This window comes from Pygoscelis adeliae, unplaced genomic scaffold, assembly GCF_000699105.1.
Source record: "Pygoscelis adeliae isolate BGI_AS28 unplaced genomic scaffold, ASM69910v1 Scaffold63, whole genome shotgun sequence".
Lineage (NCBI taxonomy): Eukaryota > Metazoa > Chordata > Aves > Sphenisciformes > Spheniscidae > Pygoscelis > Pygoscelis adeliae.
The window spans coordinates 2,602,008-2,625,293 of record NW_008824414.1 but is presented as its reverse complement, the minus strand read 5'-3'; the positions used below and the strand labels follow the sequence as shown (position 1 = coordinate 2,625,293).

At 43.6% G+C, this 23,286-nt stretch overlaps 1 protein-coding gene across 2 annotated transcripts in view; it reads right to left on the bottom strand.

Annotated features, from left to right (window-relative positions):
* Window positions 1-8,645: 8,645 nt before the first annotated feature.
* Window positions 8,646-23,286, bottom strand: part of AGAP1 (ArfGAP with GTPase domain, ankyrin repeat and PH domain 1) — a 267,477-nt gene continuing 252,836 nt past the window's right edge. For both annotated transcript variants that reach the window (XM_009320776.1, XM_009320777.1), the window contains 2 exons: window positions 10,500-10,755; window positions 8,646-10,010 (listed from right to left, as the gene is read on the bottom strand). In XM_009320776.1, the coding sequence (XP_009319051.1) occupies window positions 9,807-10,010; window positions 10,500-10,755 (460 nt within the window). In that variant the 3' untranslated portion in view covers window positions 8,646-9,806. The remainder of the gene's footprint in view (window positions 10,011-10,499; window positions 10,756-23,286) is intronic.

Below are 23,286 nucleotides of genomic sequence, written 5' to 3'. Positions count from 1 at the left end.
GCAAAACCTGGTCTCCGGTCCAGTGACGCATTGAGGGCCCGTCTACCTTGGTATCGGTTTTGACCATGCTGCCCATTGGTATCAGCCCGTGCACCGTGTTGGGTACAAGACCAGGAAAAGAGACATCCCCAACCCGCTGCTTCTCCACCGCTTACCTATGGCTATCATACCCCCCTCTTTGTGCCTTTTTTTGAGGGAAATTGCCCACTTTTTCCACTTATTCATAGCTCTGCTCATTTCTGAACATCCCTAATTTCTCTGTGTCTTTTATAAGGTGGGACAAGCAGAGATGACTAAACCATAGCATTGTCTCGCTCCACGATGCCCTTATGGATCAAAATCCTACATTTCCTTCTTCAGCCCAGGGCACATTATTTAAGACATCTCCCTTTTTTCCCCCATTAATGCAAATTTACTGAATTTTATCTGCTATTCTCTATGTACCCATCTTGATACCACACAGCTCTCTTGGCCTTACGTAGTTTTTCCGCAGCCATCGGTATCACTAACCGTATTGCCAACCCATCGAGACACACTGGTCCTGGCAGGGACCCTTCTGGCATATGGCTAGTTCCCAGGCTGCTCAGGTGAAAACCCGTCACACCGCTTGCTTCCCTCTCCATCCCACCTCTCAACCTTCTGCATCAGGGCAATATTTTGTCTTCTCCTTGGGCCTACTTAGATTCCAAATTTCTTCTTGTGATGTACTTGGGCCAAGACCTTTAAAAATGTAAATAAATGTCAATCCGTTGCCCATTGTTCAGGGCTTTAAATGACTTGTTCAGAGAAGCCTAATAGAGAGCCATGATCTTCCTTCAAAGAAGTGATTAGACCATACCATATCATGACCTTAAAGATGTTTTATTATTCTTATTTTAAATGATCATTTCAACCAATTTAGCAGATACAGATGTAACCGTTACTGGCCTAATTCCTTGGATCTCCTCCAGAGACTCTTAAAGCCTAGGTGCAACATTTACTACTCTCTCTTCCTCGGGGAGAATAACTGTTTTTAATGAAAGCGTGCATATTTTTGCTGGGAGATCTGTCATTCAGTTCATAAGCACTTTCAGAACTCTTAGATATACACCATTACGGTCCGGTTGACTTATTGCTTTTTAATTTATCAATTTGCACCATTACCGGCTCTTCTGACATCCCAGGTCTCGGATAATACTTCATCTTTATTACTGGCAAAGAGTGACAGTATCTTATCATTAATACGAGAAGAAAGTGGGGCCAGGGCAGGTGTATCTCAATAACGGCAATGAAGACTCAAGCAAAGAAGCAAGCTGCAACGAACAAGTTTTCTTGTCTTTATTAGAAAGAGACCTATACAATATAGCAGCCTCTCTCTGCAGTACTTTACAACTTTTCTTCCTTTTTTATTTATTTATTTTTAATTATTCAGAATACTGTACAGCTGACACAAAAATCTCAATGCAAAGAGAGAGGAAAGGGAAACATAATACAAACTGGCATACTTAATCAAACCAAAATCATATGAAACAACAAGCAAAGTGAAATGTTTGTCAATCGGTTTAATTACAGTACAAACAATATAAATAAAGCATCATTGAGTCATTGTAAAACAAACTTGCTGAATGAGGTAATATAAAAACAACAACAAAAGACTTTTTTTTTTTTTTTATAATTTCCACACTGTCTTGTCATCATTTATACATTACTATTTACAGAAACAGGAAAAAAAAAACCCCAAAACTTGCTATAAAGCCTGCCATGTGCTAGGTATCTTCTGCCTCTACCCCAAGCAGAGGTCTCAGGTGTCCCTACTCACCTGGGCTCCCTTTCTCCCCATCCCAACCAGAAAGACAAACACCACAAAGCAGAAAAACTGAAAGATTTGCGGTCTGAACGCGGCCAAACGTAAAATCTAGCCTTTGCAGGCGGTCACAGGGTATTAAGTAACAAAGAAAAAAACCCCAGTGTATGCATCCGCTTCCCAAGTGGTGCTGATGGTGCTTCTCAAAATAAAGGTGCCGGCTAGATTGAACTTCAAATCCCAACCTCGCTGAAACCAGGGGCCAAACTCCGACTTCAGAGAGGTCAGGATCCAGCCCATCCATGCCCAACTCTGTCGCCTTGAAGCTGTTTGCCTCGGACTTGGGCAAAGTATTCAGGATACGCTCAAACCCTGCTGAAGTCAAGAGGTTTAAGGCAGCAGGAGCTGCAGAATCAGGCCGCTGGCAATTCCAAACCAGAGTCCAAAGGCAACAGTTACACAAAACAAGTCCCTGGTGTTTTAGAAGACACTCCTCTTCCAGATACCCCTTCAGTTTGTGCACCTACCTGTGCAAGCCGTCTACAAGGGAAAGATGCTCTTGACATTGAAATAGTAAAAGAGAGATGGACCAAATGCATGCAGCCCCCTGGAATCTTGGTATTTCCACAGAGCAAAGGGCTGTGCTTTCAGAGGACGGGTACGTCCCATTTTCTCCATGGATTGGCAAAATATGCTCAGTAGATTCAACGGAGAACCCAGTGGAATCCCTGGATACATCAGAAAAAATGCTTGGAGGGGTTTTCAACAGCATTTCAAAGTAATACTTTTGTCATAGGTGCAAGAAGGGGAAATGAAAGATCCCCCTATCATTTCTGTGCTCCCAGCCGTGTTTCCTACCATACTTTGCCTAGCTCCAGCAAACATCCTTCTCGCCCAGCCAGACTTGCCCTCTCCCTGTTGATTTCCCCTGATAGGATGATAAACCGAAAGCAAGGGTAGAAATGGTGTGAGCAACAGCTGGTCAAGTTTTCCTGGACTACTTGGTACATGCAGAGCCTCAGCACTTTAGCTGAGGTTTGTGGCTCCCTCACAGCAAAATTTTGGTCCCAGAGCTTAGTGGCCAAGAACACATGGAGGGAGGGATGAGGAGCTGCTCTTGGAGAAGGACCCACCTGGAGAATGCTCTTCAGAAACATCTCACCACTGTCATCCCCAACAAGCCTCACAAACAGCAGCAAGACCCGAAGCATTGCTGAATCAGCTACCGGAGGGCAGCCCGCTGCTCCTGCATGTAAATTCATCCAGTAAGCTGAGTCTCAAGCAAATTTCTATAAAAGAAAGGGCCTCTGAGCAGCAAGTCCTCTGTCCTTTTCACCTTCAGAATCTCCTTCCCTGGTGTTTCCCACGATAACATCTCCAGGGCTGGCGAGTTGGGATTTCTTCTCTCAAGCTTAAGGGGGCTACTTCAGTCCTGGTGGCCAAGTTAAAGGTTTTCTCAAGTTGAGTGTTGCTGTCTGAAGGAGCTGGATTTTTTTTTAGTACCTCTGAGGCAGGTATCTGTGTGAGTCCTGAGTGTCTGATGGCTTGCAAGAACCACAGTAAGCCTGTACCTTGTATTCCTGCATCTCCATCCCTCGAGCAGGTGACCCCATCCTGCGCCTGCCTCCTGCACTCTTGGAAATGGCTGGTCTTACTCAAGCTGGGAAACTTGCCCATTTAGAAACATCTAACTGAAAACGTGGCTCTAGCTACTGATTTTGATTAATGTGTAAATGTGCGCATGTACATATTCGCAATTGCTAACAGCAGTATGTAGAGCATATATACATATATAAGCACACATATGCACACCAAATGCAAAACGTGTAGTTAGTGACCTCCATGTGATACACTGCCCTTACCTTAGGACTCAAACCACCTTGACTGCACTTCATCCACCAATTCAACTCAACTCAATCCCCAGATCTGGGAACTAGTTGCCAAAAAACAACCCACCTTCAGCACCAAAACCCCTCCTTGGTCCCACATGAGCTTGGGGTTTGCCTTCAGCACAGATCAGACTCTATCAAGCTGACTGCTGTGAGGGGTTTTACTCCCTGTACCTTGTCATTCAAGAGGACGAGGAAAGTGTTTTCAGCTACTTCAGTTCTCAGAAACAAAACCAACACCAATCGGTTCTGGAAAACGGAGCATACACAAAAGAGCTGATGGTGCATTCACTGCCAGCAAGCAACATGGTCACCCCAAACGCATGCCATTAGACCTCTGTAAGCACCCTCCCCCCCCCGCCCTTCACATTTTGTACATAACACACAGGTAAAAATTACTAGCTCTGAAGCACTGCAAAACAGTCAATCCTTAGTACTGGAAGCTAAATACACATCCAGAAAGTTCATGGCCAAGAGAAAGCTGGAGCTCTGCCTATCAACAGAACTGACCGCTACCGCTTGAGTATGGCACAGGGATTTGGGAGATAGGCTGACATACAGACATGAAGAGGCTAAAACTGCTGAAATGCACAAAGACGTTTTTATTTAATCTGACCACAAGCAAAAGTCCCCCTGAACATTCAAGGAACGATAGTTATCGATGGGAGTTAATTCACCCACGTATTGCTGTCAGCTGAAATGAAACACAGGGGCCAAGATGACCAGAAGCATGCCTACTGCTTTGGGGCTTCAGATGGCTCAAAGAAACCCAAATTAAAACAACCTTTTATTTTCAGAAATCATGCAATCCTCCTCTCAAAACACAAACTATTCATAGCTCCTGAAAGTCTTGGCCAAAAGCCTTCGCACCTCCCTTTAAAACGTGAGACAGATTCAGTCAACTCAAGGTATACTGTCATGAGATGAGACCACCCAATATTTTTACTTTAAAAACTGGCCCACGCTAAACAACAAAACAAATCCTAGAATATCATAATACAACAAATCTACCTACAGCTTTGGATATTTTGCTCTATTACCTCTACATTTTTTCAAACAGATTATTCTCTAATAAATCCATTCATACCAACCTTCTCTTTGTAGCTTAGAATTTAGGAAGTCAAAACTCATTGCAGAACCTTTTAATTTGGGGTATTTTAGTGTTTTTCTACCTTGAAAAGAACTTTAATCTGGAGCAGGTTTTTTTTCTGCTATACAGCAAACACAAGAACATCCAAAAACGGTTTTCTACACAACAAATTTTACCCACAGATCACCAAGAATGGAAGATGATGTTGAATTGAGGATCCAAGACTAATAGCCGGAGATCCCATGTACACAAGTAGCAGCCACCAGAGGGGAAACGAAGACGCTTGACGATGAGATGGGAACGGGCAAGTTGCCTCCTATCCAGCCAAGCTGCCCCAAGGTTGGTCCTCAACACTGTCCTCCTTGAGTCCCTCCAGCCACAATGACTATTTGTTCCCTGTTAAGGTGCAAACGCAGCTCCCCGAGACATTTGGAAAGGGTCCCTTCGGGACCCCCTTGTGAAATCTGTGCTTGTCTCCACTATTACTGCTTTATACTAGAAACTACAAATTACTTCATTTTTCCCCGATCTCCATACAAATATAAAAGATGAAGCTATCCAAACCCCGTATAATCTAAATACACTACATTACAGTGCCGGAGCTAATTTCTAAGCCCGTATCTGCATTCCCACCTCTATTCCTCTCCCTACATTACTCAGCTTCCTCTAGCCAGGGGAAATCTCCAATTGCAGCTAAAGCTTTTTTGCACTAACACACATAATTTAAGGAAATGGGGAAAAGATGGCAAATTAAACAATATTAAAGTTTACACAGTTATTACACACTATGCCCAAATGCTTAAAAATCCTCTCTACCTTCCTGGAGCTCACCTGGCTTTCTGAGCAGCACCTAACCCAGAATATACCAAGGTTCTCCAAAAATAGCTTTTCTTCTGCCCCCTTTTAGCAACGAAATTGGAAATCTGGTAATGGGAGCCCTTGGAAAAATCTCTGCACTGGCAGGACCCTGAATTTTCCCAAGGTTAGATCTTATTTCTTCATAAATAGCGAGGAGAAGTAAATGCTCCTCAACTCTGGGAACGTCAAGGTTCGGATGCCAGATACGACACATCCGACTCATCTCTACCATTCAACAGCAATTAGCTTAAAATAAATAGAAGGAAAGTGCTGATGTTAATAGCAAAGGCTGACTTGCTTCTAGTGTTTTAGTCATCATGGATGAAGTGCAGAGGAAGGAGGATTTAAAGGTATTTGGGATGATGAAAAGGGTTAAACGGGGGACACAATGAAAACCACAGCCGTGGACTCCATTTTCAGAGAAAACAGCTTTAGCTAACATGTTTCTGCTGGGATTTCTTATTGACCGGATCTCAATTTGTTTTTCATTTGCTCATAACATGCTCAAAGGGCATAAACTGCCTGGCAAGTGGGTTCCGTAACAGCAACGAGAGGGGCTAAACGTGAGACGAAGAACAGAGAACGGACGGGTTAACAGAGTGAAAGCAAGGGGAACGATTCCTGCAGGTTCTCCAAGTGTCGGTATACATTGCCTGTTTCCGCACCTGGACAACTTCAAGAACATCCTTTGCAAAATGCAAACGCATCCCCTGAAAAGCATGCAGAGCCCGGAGACCTCAGCTCACAAAGCCAAGCCCCACTGGGCTCCAGCCACAGAGAACTTTCTCCACCCTTGTTCTCAGCTGTGGTGGAAAGGGGTCTTCCCTCCTCTCCCTCACCATGCAAGAAGGGGATGGAGTCTACACTGGCCTGACTTCCTTGCCGGGTGGCCTGTCCCACTAGCTCAGGAGGTGCTACACAATTTCTCACAGACATCCAACCAAACCCATTTGAAGAAGGGATGCTGTAGCCAACACCCCATGAGGCACAGACCCTCGGTCTGTTCTCCTGTGGCTGGAGCATCACCAGCTGTAGGGCCACGGAAGGTCTCTCCTGACTTGGAGAGACAGCTCTGGGTGATCTGTCTTTTGAAGGGATCGCTGCTGCATGCTCGACCAGGCATCCTTCCCACAGAACCCCACACGTTTGGGGAAGCCATCACATAGTCTATGCCACTTCAACGCAGTTACTGCCAACACTTACACCTCCAAGGGAGAACTATGTTTAGGTTAAAAGCAACTGTGCTACTGCTTAATTAAAGCATGAGGTTATTAGTTGGCTAGCCTGGATGTATCATTTTTCCTATAATACAGTGGAATTTCCTCTCCTAAAAATATTCTGGTTTTTTTCGATGTTCGCCCTCAGAAAATTTTTATGAAAGGAGTGTGTAATTCTACCTGAAATCTGCATGACAGCCTGGTTGCCTTTGTTTCTCAAACATCGCTCTCAGCTTTATAAGAGGAAGGTGGCCCAAAGAGAGCATTAAATTGTGTGCAGAAACTATTTTCAATTAGGAAAAAAAGAGCTCGGAAATGCAACATGCATTGAGAACTTAACGGCAGCAAATCTGCCTACCATGTATTTGAAACATTTGGCTTGGCTTTCAGATATAAATGCCCTTGATGCTCCCAGGGGAACAGCAGGCAGCTATAGCACCTCTGGGACCACAAGCCGTGATTCCTGAATCCCCGCTGTGTCCCTCCGGTAGGGGTGTAAAGCTCGTGAGCACCAAGACACAGTGGGCTTCACAGCATCCCCTTCAGCTGCACATTAGATGGGTTGTTCCGTCGCTGAAGGACTGCCTGTCAGTACCAAAGATCAGGGAGCTGCGTGGGAATGATGGAGAAATAGCAATTATAACAGACACCCTTCCTCAATTAAAAAAAATAAATTATCCCAGTATGAAGAGAATCAGCTGTAGCCTTACACCAATGCAGCCAGCCTAGGCTGGTTGAAGAAAGATTTCCCCCGCCCCAAATAGTCAAAGGTCTATACAGTAACAAAGTACAAAATGAGAACACCACCGAATAGGAAAAGCTGGTCAATGTTCTCGTGCTTCCACCTTGAGGCTCGCTTTTCTTCCACAATTTGATGATTTTACATGAAATCTGTAATTTTCTGATTTTTTTTCCTTAAGATAACCAGATTACATTTTTTCCTTCACATTTTGTCCACATATAGTTTATTTAGCAATTGCTACGCTCCTCCCATTTGTATGCCAAATGAAATCCAGAGCCCCAAGGAAGAGCACCACTGAAGGCTTGGGAAATACATACGAGCAGGTAGATTTGCAAATTACTATGCTGTGTGCACCTCGCTGCCTTCACATAATTGCTCCTTTGCCATTGAATTCAGTTGAATTTTCAACTTTCTCCGTGATATACCCTTCCCCCATCTTCACATTGCCATATGCCACTTAAAAAAATCACTTTTCTGCCTGCCAAAAACGATACAAGCCTGCTTCCCCGTGCCAGAATCCTACTTCGTTGAAAACAGGAGAAGCTGGGATCTGCCTGGTAATACCAAAATAATCAAATCAAGTATTAAAACTTGAATTCAAATGAACTGTCCAGGCTACTTTCACAAGCCATTTTTCTTCCAGAAAGCAGCCAAGTTGGGAGTCAAGCGCAGCCATGCCCTGCTTGCCGCTGTGAAGGCTATCAATTCTGAACTTAATCAAATCTGATCTTCCCACAGCCAGACTAGGGCTTTTTGTCTTGGCTTGTGAAAGCTTCGTGACTTCTAGAGTAAAATATATTTACAGCGCTGAGAAACAGCCTCTTTTTCCTTTCTAAAAGGTCTCGTACACTTTTTTTTTCATGCCAAACGTGCCATAATCTCCTTCTGATATGTTCCTCAAAGGCTTGCGATGGAAACAAGAGTTCACTGCTGGGAATATTTTCAATGTACAATGATCTGTAACCCACAGATCCTAACTAGTTGCACATTATTTAGTTCACATCCATTACAGTTTATAAATTAACAGAGATGTCATTTTCTGTACAAAAAAAAAAATCAATGCATATTTATGTTTTTTTTATTCAAATAGATTTTACACACGTATAATCTAGAGACACAATACAAAAATCTGTATAAGTTAGGCAATGCATCACAGGAGTGACCAAAAATTCAACACATTTACCTTGGCAAAATGACAGAACCTATTTCTGCTGGCTGAAAAAATATTAACCTTTAATGCGTTTATTAATTTCGCTAAACGTACTTGAAATGTTTTTCCTTAGCGGTATTCATTATTCCTTTTTGTGTTTCATAGTTACTCTTATTTATTTTTTCCATTTTGTTTTTACACCAAGGAGACTGCAGTCAAATAACACTCAGCAACTCATTTCCTCTCTTTGGACTGAAAAATTAAACAGATACTAAATTATGACAGTGAATTTAGAAAGGAGGGCTCCAAGGGCTTGAAAGAACATGTCTGAGATAATATGATGCTTCTAAGAATATTGCAATCACATCCAAGCAATCACCGAAGCGTGCCATGTAACTACCTCTTCAGCTAATATGCTTTTTTCTCCGTGATGACTAATCATGTTCTATTAAACAGCGGTAATGCTGGAAGAACTCAACTATACAAGTGTAATGAAGCCAGTATTCTCCCCGGACAGATTAGCTACAACTGATTTGACACATACCATCATAGGAGCTTCAAACCTGACAAACTCTGTGCTTGCTTCTGATTTATGCTGTCAAGCTCTTCAGAGAAGAGAATGAAATCCAGGCGTCGCGTTTGGTAGAGGTGAAATGTACTGATGTGCTTAACTGTCAGTTACGGAAAGTCACCATCTCTCCTTCCTTCTCCTCTCACTCGTCTCTCCCTCCGCCCCTTCCCTGCACGCTCGGGGAGCCTGCGTCCCCCCTGGGGACGACCGCTCTCCCACGGTCCCGGTGCCATGCATGGCGTGTCCTGCTTAACCCACGCGCTCTCGCCTGCTTGTTTCCATCGTTTGAGAGCTGTCACTGAAACAACTGCTTTCTCTGCAGCCCCTTTTGCTCCTTCTCATCCCCTTGCGCTCTCCAGACACACCGTTTCCGGATGGGACAGGGATGTACCGAAGGGAAAAGGGAAAAGGAGAGTTACCAGACTCACAGAGCAGAGCTGTGATGGGGATGGAGGAATATGAGGCTGCGGATGTAATTCAGGTCAGCGAATACACGAGTGAGCTCCTCAGATGATGGTGGGCATCCTTCCGCTGCTGTTGTTCCGGTTATTGTTCTTCCTGGACAAGTTTGGAGTGGCCATAAGGACGAAGCGCTCATCGGGGCAGCCGTACTGGAGGAGAACGTCAATGCACTCCTGGCTGGAGGCCTGCCGGGCGTAGGCCAACGCCGTGTTTCCATGGGCATCGCGTGCCATCACGTCGACACCATACTACAGAAAGAAGAGATGTGTTGTGGGAAGCTGCGGTGCCAACAGAGCGTTAAAATGGAGGGATCGGACTCGGGACAGATTGGTTTGAATGCAAGTGAGGATGGGGAGAGGGAGAAGAGAGCAGGCAGGATACCAGCCTGACAATGTGAGCAGCACTGAGTCACATACGTAAAGGTTTCTGTGGGGAGAGGCTTGCGTGTGGAACAAAATTTGACACGGTGGTGTTTCAAACAGGTGCTAGGGAAATCTCTCCTTCCTCATTTCCCACATTCTCCTTTACTTTCCATCAAGTAGCAGCAGACAGGCAGAAATATACTTCTTTATCACATTGCTGTCTTTTGAGAACATGCAATGAGGAACACCTAGACTTGGCACACCAGCAAAGGCTTTCTGGAACCCGCAGGAAGGAGATTAGGGAGGTCCTGCTGAGGGACATAGCCAAGCGAAAGCCAACCCAGCCAGCCCCCTCCCCAGACACCAAGTACTCACCCAAATCAAGAGTTGCACTAACACCACATTTCCTTTCCTGCACGCCAAGTGGAGAGCAGTGCGCCCATCACCATCTCCGCAGGTCTCATTGACCTCTTCCCGAGTCCCGTGGGCAAGGAGCAGGATGACCGTCCGCAAGTCCTCCTCGGCTGTAGCCCTCAGGAGATGCTGGCCCAGAGAAAGCTCCAGGCACTGCAGCGGGGCAAGGAAGAGCTTCTGCTCGTATTTTGCACGTATCCAGCGCTCTTTTTCTTCCCTAGAGAAGCCAAAGGAGACAGGTCACTCTAACCCAACTTTGCTGACTCTGTAAAATGGTGCAAGTTCAGCTTCGGTTATCATTATGCTAGCAAACAGCAGTTAACCAACATGAAAATTATTCCCCCTTCATATTTTTGGCAAGAAAGCCCTCACAGAAACAGTTCATCCAAATCTTATTTTGCAGTGATATTTACGTCACCCATCTCATCATTACCGAGTCATATTATTGCAATGTCCGAGCTCCCCCTTGGTGGATGCCGTGCCTACAGGGTCGTAAGATCACAACAGCCAGAAGGTCTTAAAAAGCCCCGGGCTGCCCTGAGGACTGGCAAGAGGTCAGTGCAAGAGCCCTCACCATCATGAAGACCAAAGACAAAACAGGCAGCCTGGTTCCACGTTAAGGTGGAACAAATACATTACAGAAAAAATACATTACAGAAAATGCACCAAATTTCTGTATCTAAGACCAGAAGTAACCAAGTACCTGGGCTTGCATTTCAGATGGGAGAGCGAGCCCTGAAAGACACAGCCTTGCTTACAGGCAGGGGTGCTTTTTCCTTCTACAAGTTGAGTAATGTTTCCAGTGCAAAAGGCATACGGATGGTTCCTCTGTTTGTTTTTCCAAAATGCAAACCACCAAAAAAATACTTTGAAGCACCATTTCCTCCTGATATGTCAAAGAACTATCAAAAGCCTTCTGGATGCTATTAGGTTACAGGATAACAAGGACTACAAACAAGTCCCTCAACTCTCCATTAAAAAAATTACCATACAATTATACGATCTAAGAGATCTAGCCCTAGACAAAGTCCCATTTAGAGGTACCTCAGGTAATCTGTCCAGCCTGTGAAAACCATATACATCATCTAAGCCAGGCAACTTGTTACTGGTGACAGATTTTCTCCTCTGGAGTACAAAAGGCAAAGCTCTGTTTACGCCTTTCAGCCGTGTTTACACTACTCTCAGTAATCTAGTGTCAGGTTAGCCCTAATCTGTTTTTAAATACTTATGTAAACAGATCCTTCCAACAGCAAATCTGGATTAGTTTTGCATCATTTCCTGGTACATGCGGAGTGACCTTGCTTTGACCTCCCTGGATGCTTTCAGGCACAGCTTCCCAAGGCATGCGTTTCTCTACCCTGACCACAATTTACCTTACAAACAGGTCCAGGGCTTTTTCAGAGCAAAAGTGCAAACAGAAAATTAACACAAAGAGTGCTTCGTTTAAAATCAAACCTTTGAATGACTCCTGCAAGCTAAAAGACACACTGAAAAAAAAACCCCAACCATTTGGGGATCTGCAAATTAACCTTTGATGGCACGATCTGATAAACAGAGTATCATTTCAGGTATTCCAGATGGAGAGGAGGAAGAAAAGGACTTCTGATACTACTGTATCCTTAGCTCATGTTTTTTGTGTTTGTTATTTTTTTAAGGTAAAAACCCCAAACCAAAACCAGTGCAATGGGGAGGATAAAGTAACATACATGTAATTATTTACAATAAAATGGACATTCTTGCAACATTGCAACACTTCTAGGTCCAGTAACCATCCAGTGTATCTTCAAGAATGTTTAGTAAAGCTCTCATACATTTTTTTAAATACGTATAGAGTCTGCAGATGAATCCCCCCCTCTCCCCCAGACCATCTTTTGAGTGATAGTAAGTTTTGGCTCCTGTCAGAGCATCGGTTGCTGCGATCACCATGGCTTGAAGAAAAGTCCCTTTCTGTTTAGAAAACAGGCTGTTTTACACAAGTCTCCCACTTCTAATCACAATTCACCTTAAACTAATAGTGAGCTATGATATGTACTGAAACAGAGGCAGTAAGTGCCAAGTTCAGGCGGAGGCTTTCAGAGCCTTAGGCTGCTAGTTTAACAAATTCATCGGCACGAATTTCACATTTGCCGCGCATCGCATGGGAGCAGACAAAGGCAATCCCGCTGCTCTTGGAAGGCTGCAAGACAGCAGGAGAGACACCAACAACCCGATCCTACTGTCCCAAAAGGCTGGGAAAAGAACAGAAAACCCGTTTAAAAATAAATCTAACTCTGAGGAAGGGGAACATGCTGCCACCTGTATTAGTGATGGAGAGGATGCAAATGGTCCTTCCTTAAAGCACTCTCCTGCAGTATGATCAAGTAACCCGTAAATGCTCTGCATTAACACTGACTGTATGCTCTGGTCAGGATCCACCCTTCACCAGAGGAAATATGTTGCAGAGCCAGGCAGCAGCCAAGGAGACATCGGGTCCCTCAGGAGATGCTCACCGGTGTGCCTGGCCAGAGCAGGACCCTGCAGCCAGCAGCAGGCTGTGCCACTGGGCTACGCTCACCTAAAAAATCAACCTTCGCACGTGGTTATTTTACCTCACTTCAGTTTCCCTTTTCAGAAAACCCACCTAATTTTTCTTGGCCATGTAGGCCACCAAAAGACTCAATTCATTAAGGCCAAATTCTACCTTTGGAGTGACACCAAGGTAGGAAAACAGCAAACATTACAAACAAAAATAAAGGTGTTTTAAAAGCCTCAGACATTTGGGGGCAGCATGGCACTGACATCAGCTATCAAATGAGATTTAGATCTTATGCAACTGTACAAACTGGGCACAAGAAGGATACGTCATTTGGATTTTCTGGTAGAAAACGGAACTTTATCATAGAGGTAGGAGGAAAAAAGTGCGCTTGCCCACACCTCATGGACAGCAAAAATGTAGAGGGACTGTTTTTGAATGAGTATCTAGAAAGCCAACGTCCACAGACATCCTCCCTACATCTCTGGCACAAACCATTTCATTTTGAACGGGAAGTCCTGAGGACTTTCCTGGAAGACAGCTTCAGCTCCGCTGCTTGCATGCATCTTAGAAACCCCGACAACAAGACATAAATGCTGTAATTGTTTCTCTGATGCCCCAATTTAACTTCTGGGATCCACAGCTTGTCTTGGTTGAGGTTTCATTTCCCCCAAGGAAGGCCAGTCCAAGAGCAGAGTTGTCAGCAGTAGATCACTTAGCCTCACTGCAGTCCCCTGGAGGACCACTGTTCACATCCCCTGTTAGCTAATGAGCTAAAAAATGAATTATTGGAGTGGTCAGCAATAAGCAGGAAGAGGAGACACAGTGTTTCATTTCAGCCAGCGCTGACATACCTTTAAATAAATCAGCTGAATAAGAGTACGAGGAAATGTGAGGAAGAGCAACTAATCAGGAGAAAGACACTGAACCAATCCCTAAAAATAAAGGAAAATTACATCGGCTAGTAAATATTTCCCTCATTTTCTTCCATTAGCTGTAATCCTGGTAACTTCCACTCTAAACGACCCCCTCAACACCAGAGACTTTCAGTTGTAGTTGTCAAAGCCAACACAAGACTCTTTTACTGAACTTTTAAAATCCAGCGGAGTCCTTTTCTCAGGACCAGATTAAAGCCAGTGTGCTGGAAAGGCAACATCATCATGCGCTCAGATGGTCCTGATGATACCTAATGCTGGAGAATGTGTGAGCTGCCTCTTCCTCACGTACTAAAATGACTTCTCTTTTCTTCAGCAACCATGCTAGTCGCTATTTTTTCAATGCATACGCACAAAAGAATTAACAGATTATAAACTCCTAGATAAACTTAGAGAAAGAAAAATTACAGTTGTAAGATCAGACTTTCTTTGAGCCTTTTATCTCTGAAGCTACGCATTCAAACCCAGACTGCTGATACAAACTTCAAACCTCACTGGTTATACAAGGGCTAAATACAACAGGGTAAGACTGCAAAATACTCTGCAGTACCAGGAGAGGAATGAGCCACTAAGCCTTGGCCAAAAAATACCACCAAGCTCTTTGCTCTTGCAGGAGTCTCCATCCCTAGTGAACTCTAAGTACACACAGTGGTGTGAATAATGAAATCTCTGCCACAGCAGCAGTACTGTACATAGGTAAAGGGTTATTAGAAACAGATGAAAATTTCAGTTCTCAGTTTATTTTGATCTAATTAGGTGCTTGCTTCTCAAGATAATGTCCAATTATTTAAATTACTCTGCCAGCCACATCATATCATTACTATCTGGAAACATAAATACCGGGCACTGTAAGGGGGTAGAGCTAACTACGTAGCATGAGAGAATATAAAAAGCAGATTTGCTTAGAGCACAGCTTTGCTCCAGGAGCCACACTGCATTCTCCACTTGTGGGTTTGCACCAGAGATGCTCATTTAGGAGCCTACACAGCTCAGCCCCGTAGAGTGCATCGTGTGGCTTTCCCACCTTGGTTAAATGTGTGCGGTTTTACACCTGACAAATCTGAGCAGGAGCCTTGTACTGCTGGTATCGACTCTCCATCCTACTCCTCCTCGCTCCCGTTCACCTCTGCTTTCAACTTCATTTGTCCCTCACATATACTTGGTGGAGAGGCATGAAAGGCAAACACGAAAAGGATGTGCAGGGTGTAAATAAAAGCTGTGTTCATACGGCAACTTGGAATTGATTGTGTAGGCAACAGCATGTGGATGGTGAGCCTGAGAACTTGCCATCAAAATTCAACAGCTCCAGCACCAGAGCAGCCTTGTTCTTACCAAAGCGATAACAAGGATGACAAAAATGTTGTGTCACTTGCTTGTAATCTAAAATTACTCACTGTTTGTTAAAAGGCTCAATGAAATTTTGAAAGGTTGCGTTAAAAATGTAATGGACAGCAGGTATTTACCATGGCAAAGCACTGATTTCCCACCATCAGAAATACTGAGCAGCCTTGGTGCAGGCATTTTGAAGTGAAGTTTTATTCTCCACACCTCCAACAACACTAGAAAGTTCTTGAAATTTTTTATCTTTTCTTCTTTCTTGCTAAAGAAAATAATTCTGTAACTAAGGAGGCCTCTAAATAGCATCTCTAGCATTGCCATGCATGTGACGTGCCCATGTGTTGCCATTTCTGGTTGCTCACTGAAGTACAACCATTTAATGCAGTAGTAACCTGGCCAGCTCAGCAAAAGCACTGCCAAATTCTCTCTCCTGTTGGCCACCTGACAAGGTTAATGCGTCTCTTCCAAGAAAATGAAGTAAATCTAACCCCTGTACCTCCCAAACTCCTGGAGAGTCCCAGAACGTGTCATTAGCTTTGTGGTCCGGCATGCAAGAAGCATGCATCACCTAATGACCAGCGCTGGGCAGCCATTTGTGCTGGGGCTTGCCGTTTAAACAAACCCCTTTGCGATGACCCCACGCACATCTGATAAACCGCATAGCTTTGGATAGAGTTGGCGATGCAATGTTGGGATGGGTAAAAGAGAAACATCGGGGCGGGGTGGTGGTGGTGGTGGGGGAGACGGGATTGAAATGTTGGGAAAGGTTCATGATGTTTTTAATTGCAACTAGCTAAGGGGGGAGAAGAGGAGAAGGCAAGAAGAAAGGGCTAGCAGCAAGGAATTTCCAAAGTGTCTTCCTGCCCTGAGCAAAGCAGGAACTGGGAGGAGAGGCATGGAAGAGGAGCTGGGAACAATATGCTGAGAAAACACAGGGGCTTCCTCTCTCTGCAGGAGAAGACCCCACTCTATTGCAAAGTAAGTGCTTAGCAGTTGACTGCTTCCTAGCATGCATGCCTTCTCTCCCCGGCTGCGTTGCTAAGGGGGAAGGCGCACAAGCCCACCGGGGATATATAGGTCCCCGGCAAACAAGAGGGCTCCAGACAGCAAACAAAGACCGATGGGTATTTATTCCTTAATTACAAAAAGCTTTTAAGAAACAGGCCACTGTAAATCCCGCCTGCCGAGGAAAAGGAGGCAAAGGACCAAGATTTATGTGCGCTGGGGCAAAGAGGAAATAAATATCTTTCTGGCTCCTGATCAATATTATGAGTGTTTTGCCAACCTACAGGGTGTTTTATGAGCTGTAAGGACAGAAAGGGGTCATTAATAATTAAATAAAGTCAACCTATTAAGCTTATTACTTCTTACAAATTAAACATCCCTGACGGACGAAGAACAGCCCTATAGGAAAGCTGCAGATAAACCAATCCGTGTCTTGTCTTGGATGCTGGACCAGGGCTCTCCAGTCCAGCAGTGCAGTAACCCAGCTTGAAAATGATTTGATTACTGTCTGCCAGGGGTGTTATCTGGCTGAGGACTGCGTTCAACCCACTGTCAAACCTGCAAAGTTTTGTCCACCAGCAAGGAGAGACAGAGAGAGACAATTCAGTGCTGTAAAAATATTCCAAATTCAAGTTACTTCTCCTACCATCAGACCTATTCAAGCGACCAAAACAAAACATTGCCCCAAAAGACACATGGTTGGTGTGTTTCCACACAGGTGGTTTCCCATCAGAAGCATGCCCAAAGCCCCTTGCACTGTCAGGAAGCTGTTTTCTGAAGCCCACAGGTCGGGATCTTTTCCACCATTAGCTCTACTACTACATTTTCCAGTTTTCCTTTTATAGCTGTGTGTTTAAGGCAAAAAAAAAAAAGCCCTACTGTGCATGACGGACAGAGATCGCTCACACGTGCAAAGCTGAATGTGCTTCTCAAATTAATCATGTCTTGCATGACACTTACCGGTATAATCGTAATTTGGATTCAGTGGAGCTTCTCCACTTTCTTTGCCCTCTCTTCTGACAGTATCCCCCTACGTAGGGCTCCAAAATAGCTATTATTTCCACACTTCTAGGTTATGGTTCCAGTTATGCCACGGCGTAACCAGCAGCCCTCCCTTAGGTGTTAAGACACCTGCAGGATTTATTACTGCAAAACATTAATTATCAGCCTGGCCGAGACATCAAGGTTTACTGACTTCAGTCTTGTTAGATAAATATCCCGCAATTGCGGGCTCTGATACATCACATAAAATTGCAGCAAACTTATGTTTTCATTGCGCAACACTCAATCTAATAATTTTTAAGGTATACTCGATAAATATATCACATCTGAGGTTTACTCTGTATAAAGTTAAGCAAAAGCTGTGTGACATACAACAGTAGGGAATACTGAAGATACTAAGAAAAGGCTTATTAAATTGAGAATAAGCTTAGAGTGACAACTGTAAGCTCTGCAAGCTGGTGAAGTCTTTTCTCAATAGAAATCCAAGCTTTTTTTCTTCCGTGCAACTATGTGAAATGAAAACAGTCCCTAGAGATTTAACAAAAAGCTTGAAGAATGCCACAAATTGTACTTTTCCACTAACCCCAAAAGCCCCAGAATTTTTTTAAACAGCATTGCCAGCAACATTTAGGAGGGAAAAAACCTAACAATGGTGAACTCTAAGGATTTTAAACACTTAGGACAGTGAAAGCAATTAAAAAAAAGCACTGTGAACAGTGGAGGAAGATGGGTTTCTGCTAAGATGTGCAAGGAGAGACCTTATGAGAATCTGGAATACAACAGCCATGAATGACCGCTCCCTTCCACCCACCGCCTGCTGACCAACAGAAAAACTATTGAGTTCATGATCTGATTCCTTTTACCTAGATATTGATGTACAAGCATGTAAACATCCATGGAAAATTTAAACCAAAACATATCACTGTGCTGGCCACCAAAAAAGAAGGCTAGTGAGTTATCACTGTGTGGTTCTAGATACGTACAGGGACTGCTTCAATTTCTTGGGTGGTCAACCTCAACACTTGGGCATACTACAAATATTACCTAAAAAAAGCCAAAAGCTACTCTACAACAGTCGCGTGGAAATGCTAAAACCAAGGAGTGTATTTGCTTCTTGCTTGTTGACAGTAATATATATATATATCTATGTGTGCGCAGAGAATAGTAATTACAAACATGTATCTACTGCATTTCATTATTCATGTGTAACCATACTTAACCTGATGTCTTAAATGTATAAATCAAACTGCATTGTGCCAGTACCTAAACACAGACTGGAAATTTCAGTTTACAATTTGACATACACTCAGTTTAGAAGACTCCATTAATTTGCAAATTGTTAACACTAATTTTCTCCTATAGGAAGGCTATACTTAATGCAATGTTATTTTAAATATAGCTCAAGAAATTATTACATACTTTTTTCCCTTTTTTTTTTTAAGGAAAAATATGACAATTCCATTTGAAATCAATTTTCACACAAAACGTGGAAGTAGTTTTGAACAGATAATGGAACTAAAAATGAACTATTAGGAAATGTTTTGTGGAAATGAAGGTAGTCTGTTACCTTGGTTAATTATGTCTAAAAATCTGGCTATTTCCACCCCAAACCAGGCTTCTGCTTTCATATTAGAGGAAGCTCTTGTACAGTATTCAAAGAGGGGGGAGGAAGTGACATACAAATATTTCAATGCATAAATCTCAATAATCTGTGCCAGGTGAGAGACAGAGCGAGGTAGCCAAGTGAGGTTCCCACAGACCCTGAGTAATGTGGCATGTAACAGGGACGTTCATCAGCGATGTGCTTTCCAGCGGCTCCTCCCGTGATGCGACTATCACAGCGCATTAAGGATACCATAACAGTCGCTGATGTGATCTGCTTTGGAACGTATCACATCATAAACAGATGAGAGAAGAGAAATGGAGCTTTTCCTCTGCTCATAATGCTGTAAAGTGGAGAAGTAGCGTAACTACGACTGCACCAATGCTTTATAAATAATAGGGGGGAGGAACCCTCCAAGGTCTACCCAAAGGGTTGACAAACTTGCGGCGCAGACACTAAAGAGACCTCAAATGAGAGCTTACTTAGCACACAAAGGTGGTTTCAATGGTCCAAAATGGAAAAAAATATGTTATGGGCTGCAGAAGGGGAACGCAATCTTTACCTGAGGATCAGGAACTGGAAGAGGACAGTCTTATTACAACACTTCACAAAGACCTTCAAAAATTTTGACAATTTTGGTCCTTTGTTACCAATAACTCCTATAGTTTTGTTTACAAGGAACAACAAAAGCCCTTTCAGGGGGCTTTAATATTATCTTAATTCCAGCAGAAGCAATAAGATGATGCTCTTTGGAGTATTTGAAAAAAACCGCCCCAACATTACACTGAATTTATATAAGACATAAAAGAGAAAATAGAAGCAATAAACATTGTATTTGAGCATAGACTGTAAAGAAAAACACACTTGGAGCAGCAAGCAAATAAAAACAAATGCTTGCTCTGCGCAAGCCAGTAGTGGAAGGCAGGCATGTTTGCAGCTGAAGGTTTAGAGGGCTGGGAAGTACCCGGACCATCCCCGTGGGCAGCATTTCTGTGACCCACATTCTTCAGATGCTACAGGGACCCCTCCACTGTCCAGGTCTTCCCTACTGACTTGGAATTCTCCCCTCACCTTCCAATGTCTCCTCACTGGCAATTCCAATACATCCCATACCCTCTTCTTCCTCTCCACCACATCTTCTCTTCTCCACCAACACACCTCTGCCTGTTCCACTACGCCACCTCTAACGGTCACTTCTTCAGCTGCTTTGGCTGCCTCTTACATCTCACTGATGCTAAGGTCTCTACAGAAATCGTTAATGTCACCAGACTCTTCCATTAGTCACATTTTTTTAATGACTATTTTTATTTAGTAAAAATGCTGCCTGTCTTGGCAAGTTAGATCTCCTGAGGTATCCTCTCCATTCAGCAAGTGATGGGACTTCCCTCTACCTCAGTTTTAGTGTGCTGCAGGTGTTTGATGCCTTTCTAAAACCACAAACAATAATTAGTTTAAAAAAGGCTGTTGGTAGATCAGCTCACATTTCTGAAAAAGCAAAGGAGATGAAGAATTAACTTGAGTAGCTAAGACCAAAAAAAGAGAAAGACTTGAGAAATCCTCAGCAGTTAACATCCACAGAAATCCATGAAGTTTCCTCTGTACCTAAGAAATGAAACCTCAGTGTTGTTTTTTTGGTTGCATATTTTCAACAACAGGACACGCAACATTGGGGTTGCCCAAATGTGCCCCAAAAGGTGAGATTAGAAATGGACTCGGCTTTCAAGAGACACTCGAGTGCTCAAGTACTGCTGAGGCATTTCTAATTGCGCACCTCTGCCTATTAATCACTTGCAAACCTTTAGGCTTTTATGATTTACAAGCCATACGGTTGGTGCTTAACAGTGGGAAACCCACATAAAACCTGACAGCAAAGAAAATCCGCATCGGAGACGCCTGCCAAAAGTGACAGCAAGTTCCACTTTGAGAGCACCTCCGGAGAGAGGTGCGCAGGATTTAAAAGCTGTGTGCCAGAATTAAAGAATTAAAGCCTCTTGCCCAAGTGCTCTCAGTGCATAAGTGCCCTCTCTCTTTCAGCTACTTCCCTCCAAATCCCTCTTCAGGACACATTTGGAAATTATTTAAAAAAGATAAAATATCCCTAATCTGTTACCAATTAGAAGAAACATGTGAATATTATTTTCTAATTTGTGACTCAATCTTAAAAGCAAAGTCACTGAAATAATTACATCGGCTCCTGAATATTTCTATTGTGCTCCTGAAAAAAATAAAATAGTGGGTATGTCCTCTTCTGCCCAAGATGCCCCAGGGCTGAATGTACCAATAAGTACATCAAAGCCCTCAACGTGAACTGCCAAAAAATTGTAATTTCTGGTTTGTGGCAGCTGCAGCCCAAGGGCTGCCAAACTGATTAGTTACCTCCTAACGGTCTTTGTGCAACTTGGGTTTGCGGCAAGGTGGTGGGAAGGAGGAACAAGCCAAGGAGGATAGAAGTTGAATAGTAAACACATGGTGCTCAAGTTGTCCACTACAGAAGTGCCTGATTTCCAGCCGGCCATTGATGTACCAGTTCTAAGCCAGGACTTTTAAGAGCGGCAATGTAGGCTTCTTTTTAAAACCCAGACGCGGTGCGACTTGAGTGACTAACTCCTGAAAATTGGTAATTTCCTGGTGGTTAGCAGGAGAAGGTCCGCCAATGGGAAAGTAGAAGCTGCTAATAAATTTATAGTGCGTTATATGCCAATTAGACCCCTTCAGTCCTTCAAGAGGCAGAGCCACCAATCAGGTTATCATTCCACAAATGTACTCTTTAGAGCTGATCTCATCACAAATCAATCCTGCATTTAAAGTGCAATTCTCATTAGTATTACCCAGGAATGCACTTGTGAAACAATGCAAGCGGGTATTTTTCTTTTCCCCTCTAATCGCCCTTCCCCAGTGCCTTGTGCACAGCTATTTACTTCTCGTACACAGTCACGTCTGAACTTCAAATGGTAAATAATAATTTTGAATACCACATTAATTCTGCATCAAACCAGATTTATTACACACGTCATACTTGGGAGTTTCACTGTCATTCACAAGCCAGCCGTGAATCTCTTAGTTAAATTACATCCTTGTATCTGACCATGCACCATGCAATACTCTATCAATACCGTTACTCAGAGCAGATCCTTCAGCTTCCCACCCTATGACATCCACAAATGCTAAGACACCCGATGCTGCGTATTTGGGCATTCAGAAAAAGGAAAAATACAGAAGCAGAGAGAAATAAATAGTCTGTATGGTTTAGCATCTTCAGCATACGTACAGATTTATGTTAAACCTCTAGTCACAGCTTAAACCACATCTCGGTGCTTATAGTCTAATGCAAGCAACACTGTGTTTTTGATGCTTTGCAAAGCAAGTTTCCCTTCATTTTCTGCTGAACAAGGCTAGAAACAGACTTCAGTTTCAGCTTTGTAGCCTATGGCGGTGAAGATGCCTCCTGGTCAGGAACACAAGGCAACCTGAGTCACTAGTAATGCATTTTCCTTTTCTTTTCCTTCTCAAACTAGGTTCAGACCTTGGAGAAGCGCACCCAGAAACCTGACCCAAGCCTAGGTAGCCTCCGCATATTTCAATTCAAAATTACTACAAATTTGTTCTGATTGAGCTAAATGCTTTGTGATTTGCCCTCGTCAGCTGCCACAGCACCATCAGCAGACAAACGTCGTATGACTGTAGTTGTTTTGGCTCTGAGCACTACGAGATATGCTTGTGGGGGCTCAGAAAAAGGGCCACAGGATCTTCTGAGCTTGTGACAAGAACAACAAACCACCATGGTCTTTCACAGTGCTTTGTCCTCCTCCTGCATTGGGATGCCCAAGAGCATCAGGACATTGGTAGCCAGTGCTGGAAGCTCACCTCACTGCACCTCCTCAACAAATGTAACATCCACATTATGTGGACGTAAGGAACAGGAACTCTCCAAAGCCAGAATTACCAAAGCAACTTTCATTTCCCTGCTCCCTCTCATGTGCAGCCAGGTAAGCTCATGGTTAGTCACGGTAGGACCAAATTTTACTTGCCAAACTGCCCCTGCCCCCGCTCATTTTAAATTTTGTGGAGGGTCTTCCCCCAAAAAAACCCTTAAGAAGAGGAGTGCATGATGCCCCAGCCTTGGGCTGTCACCTGCATCTTATTTCTACTTAACCTCTTAAATAACATTGGAATTCACTTTGTCCCCTGATGGGCACCGTAATGAGAACCACCTGTCAATCACGGCTCCATTAGCCTGGACAGACTTTCACTTCCTGAAACAATTTATTGGATTCCCAGAAGCGAATGGACCTTCTTCCTTTTGAGCTGGGTTTTTTTGGGGGGAGCTATTCAGTGGGAGTGGGTCTCCCTTCT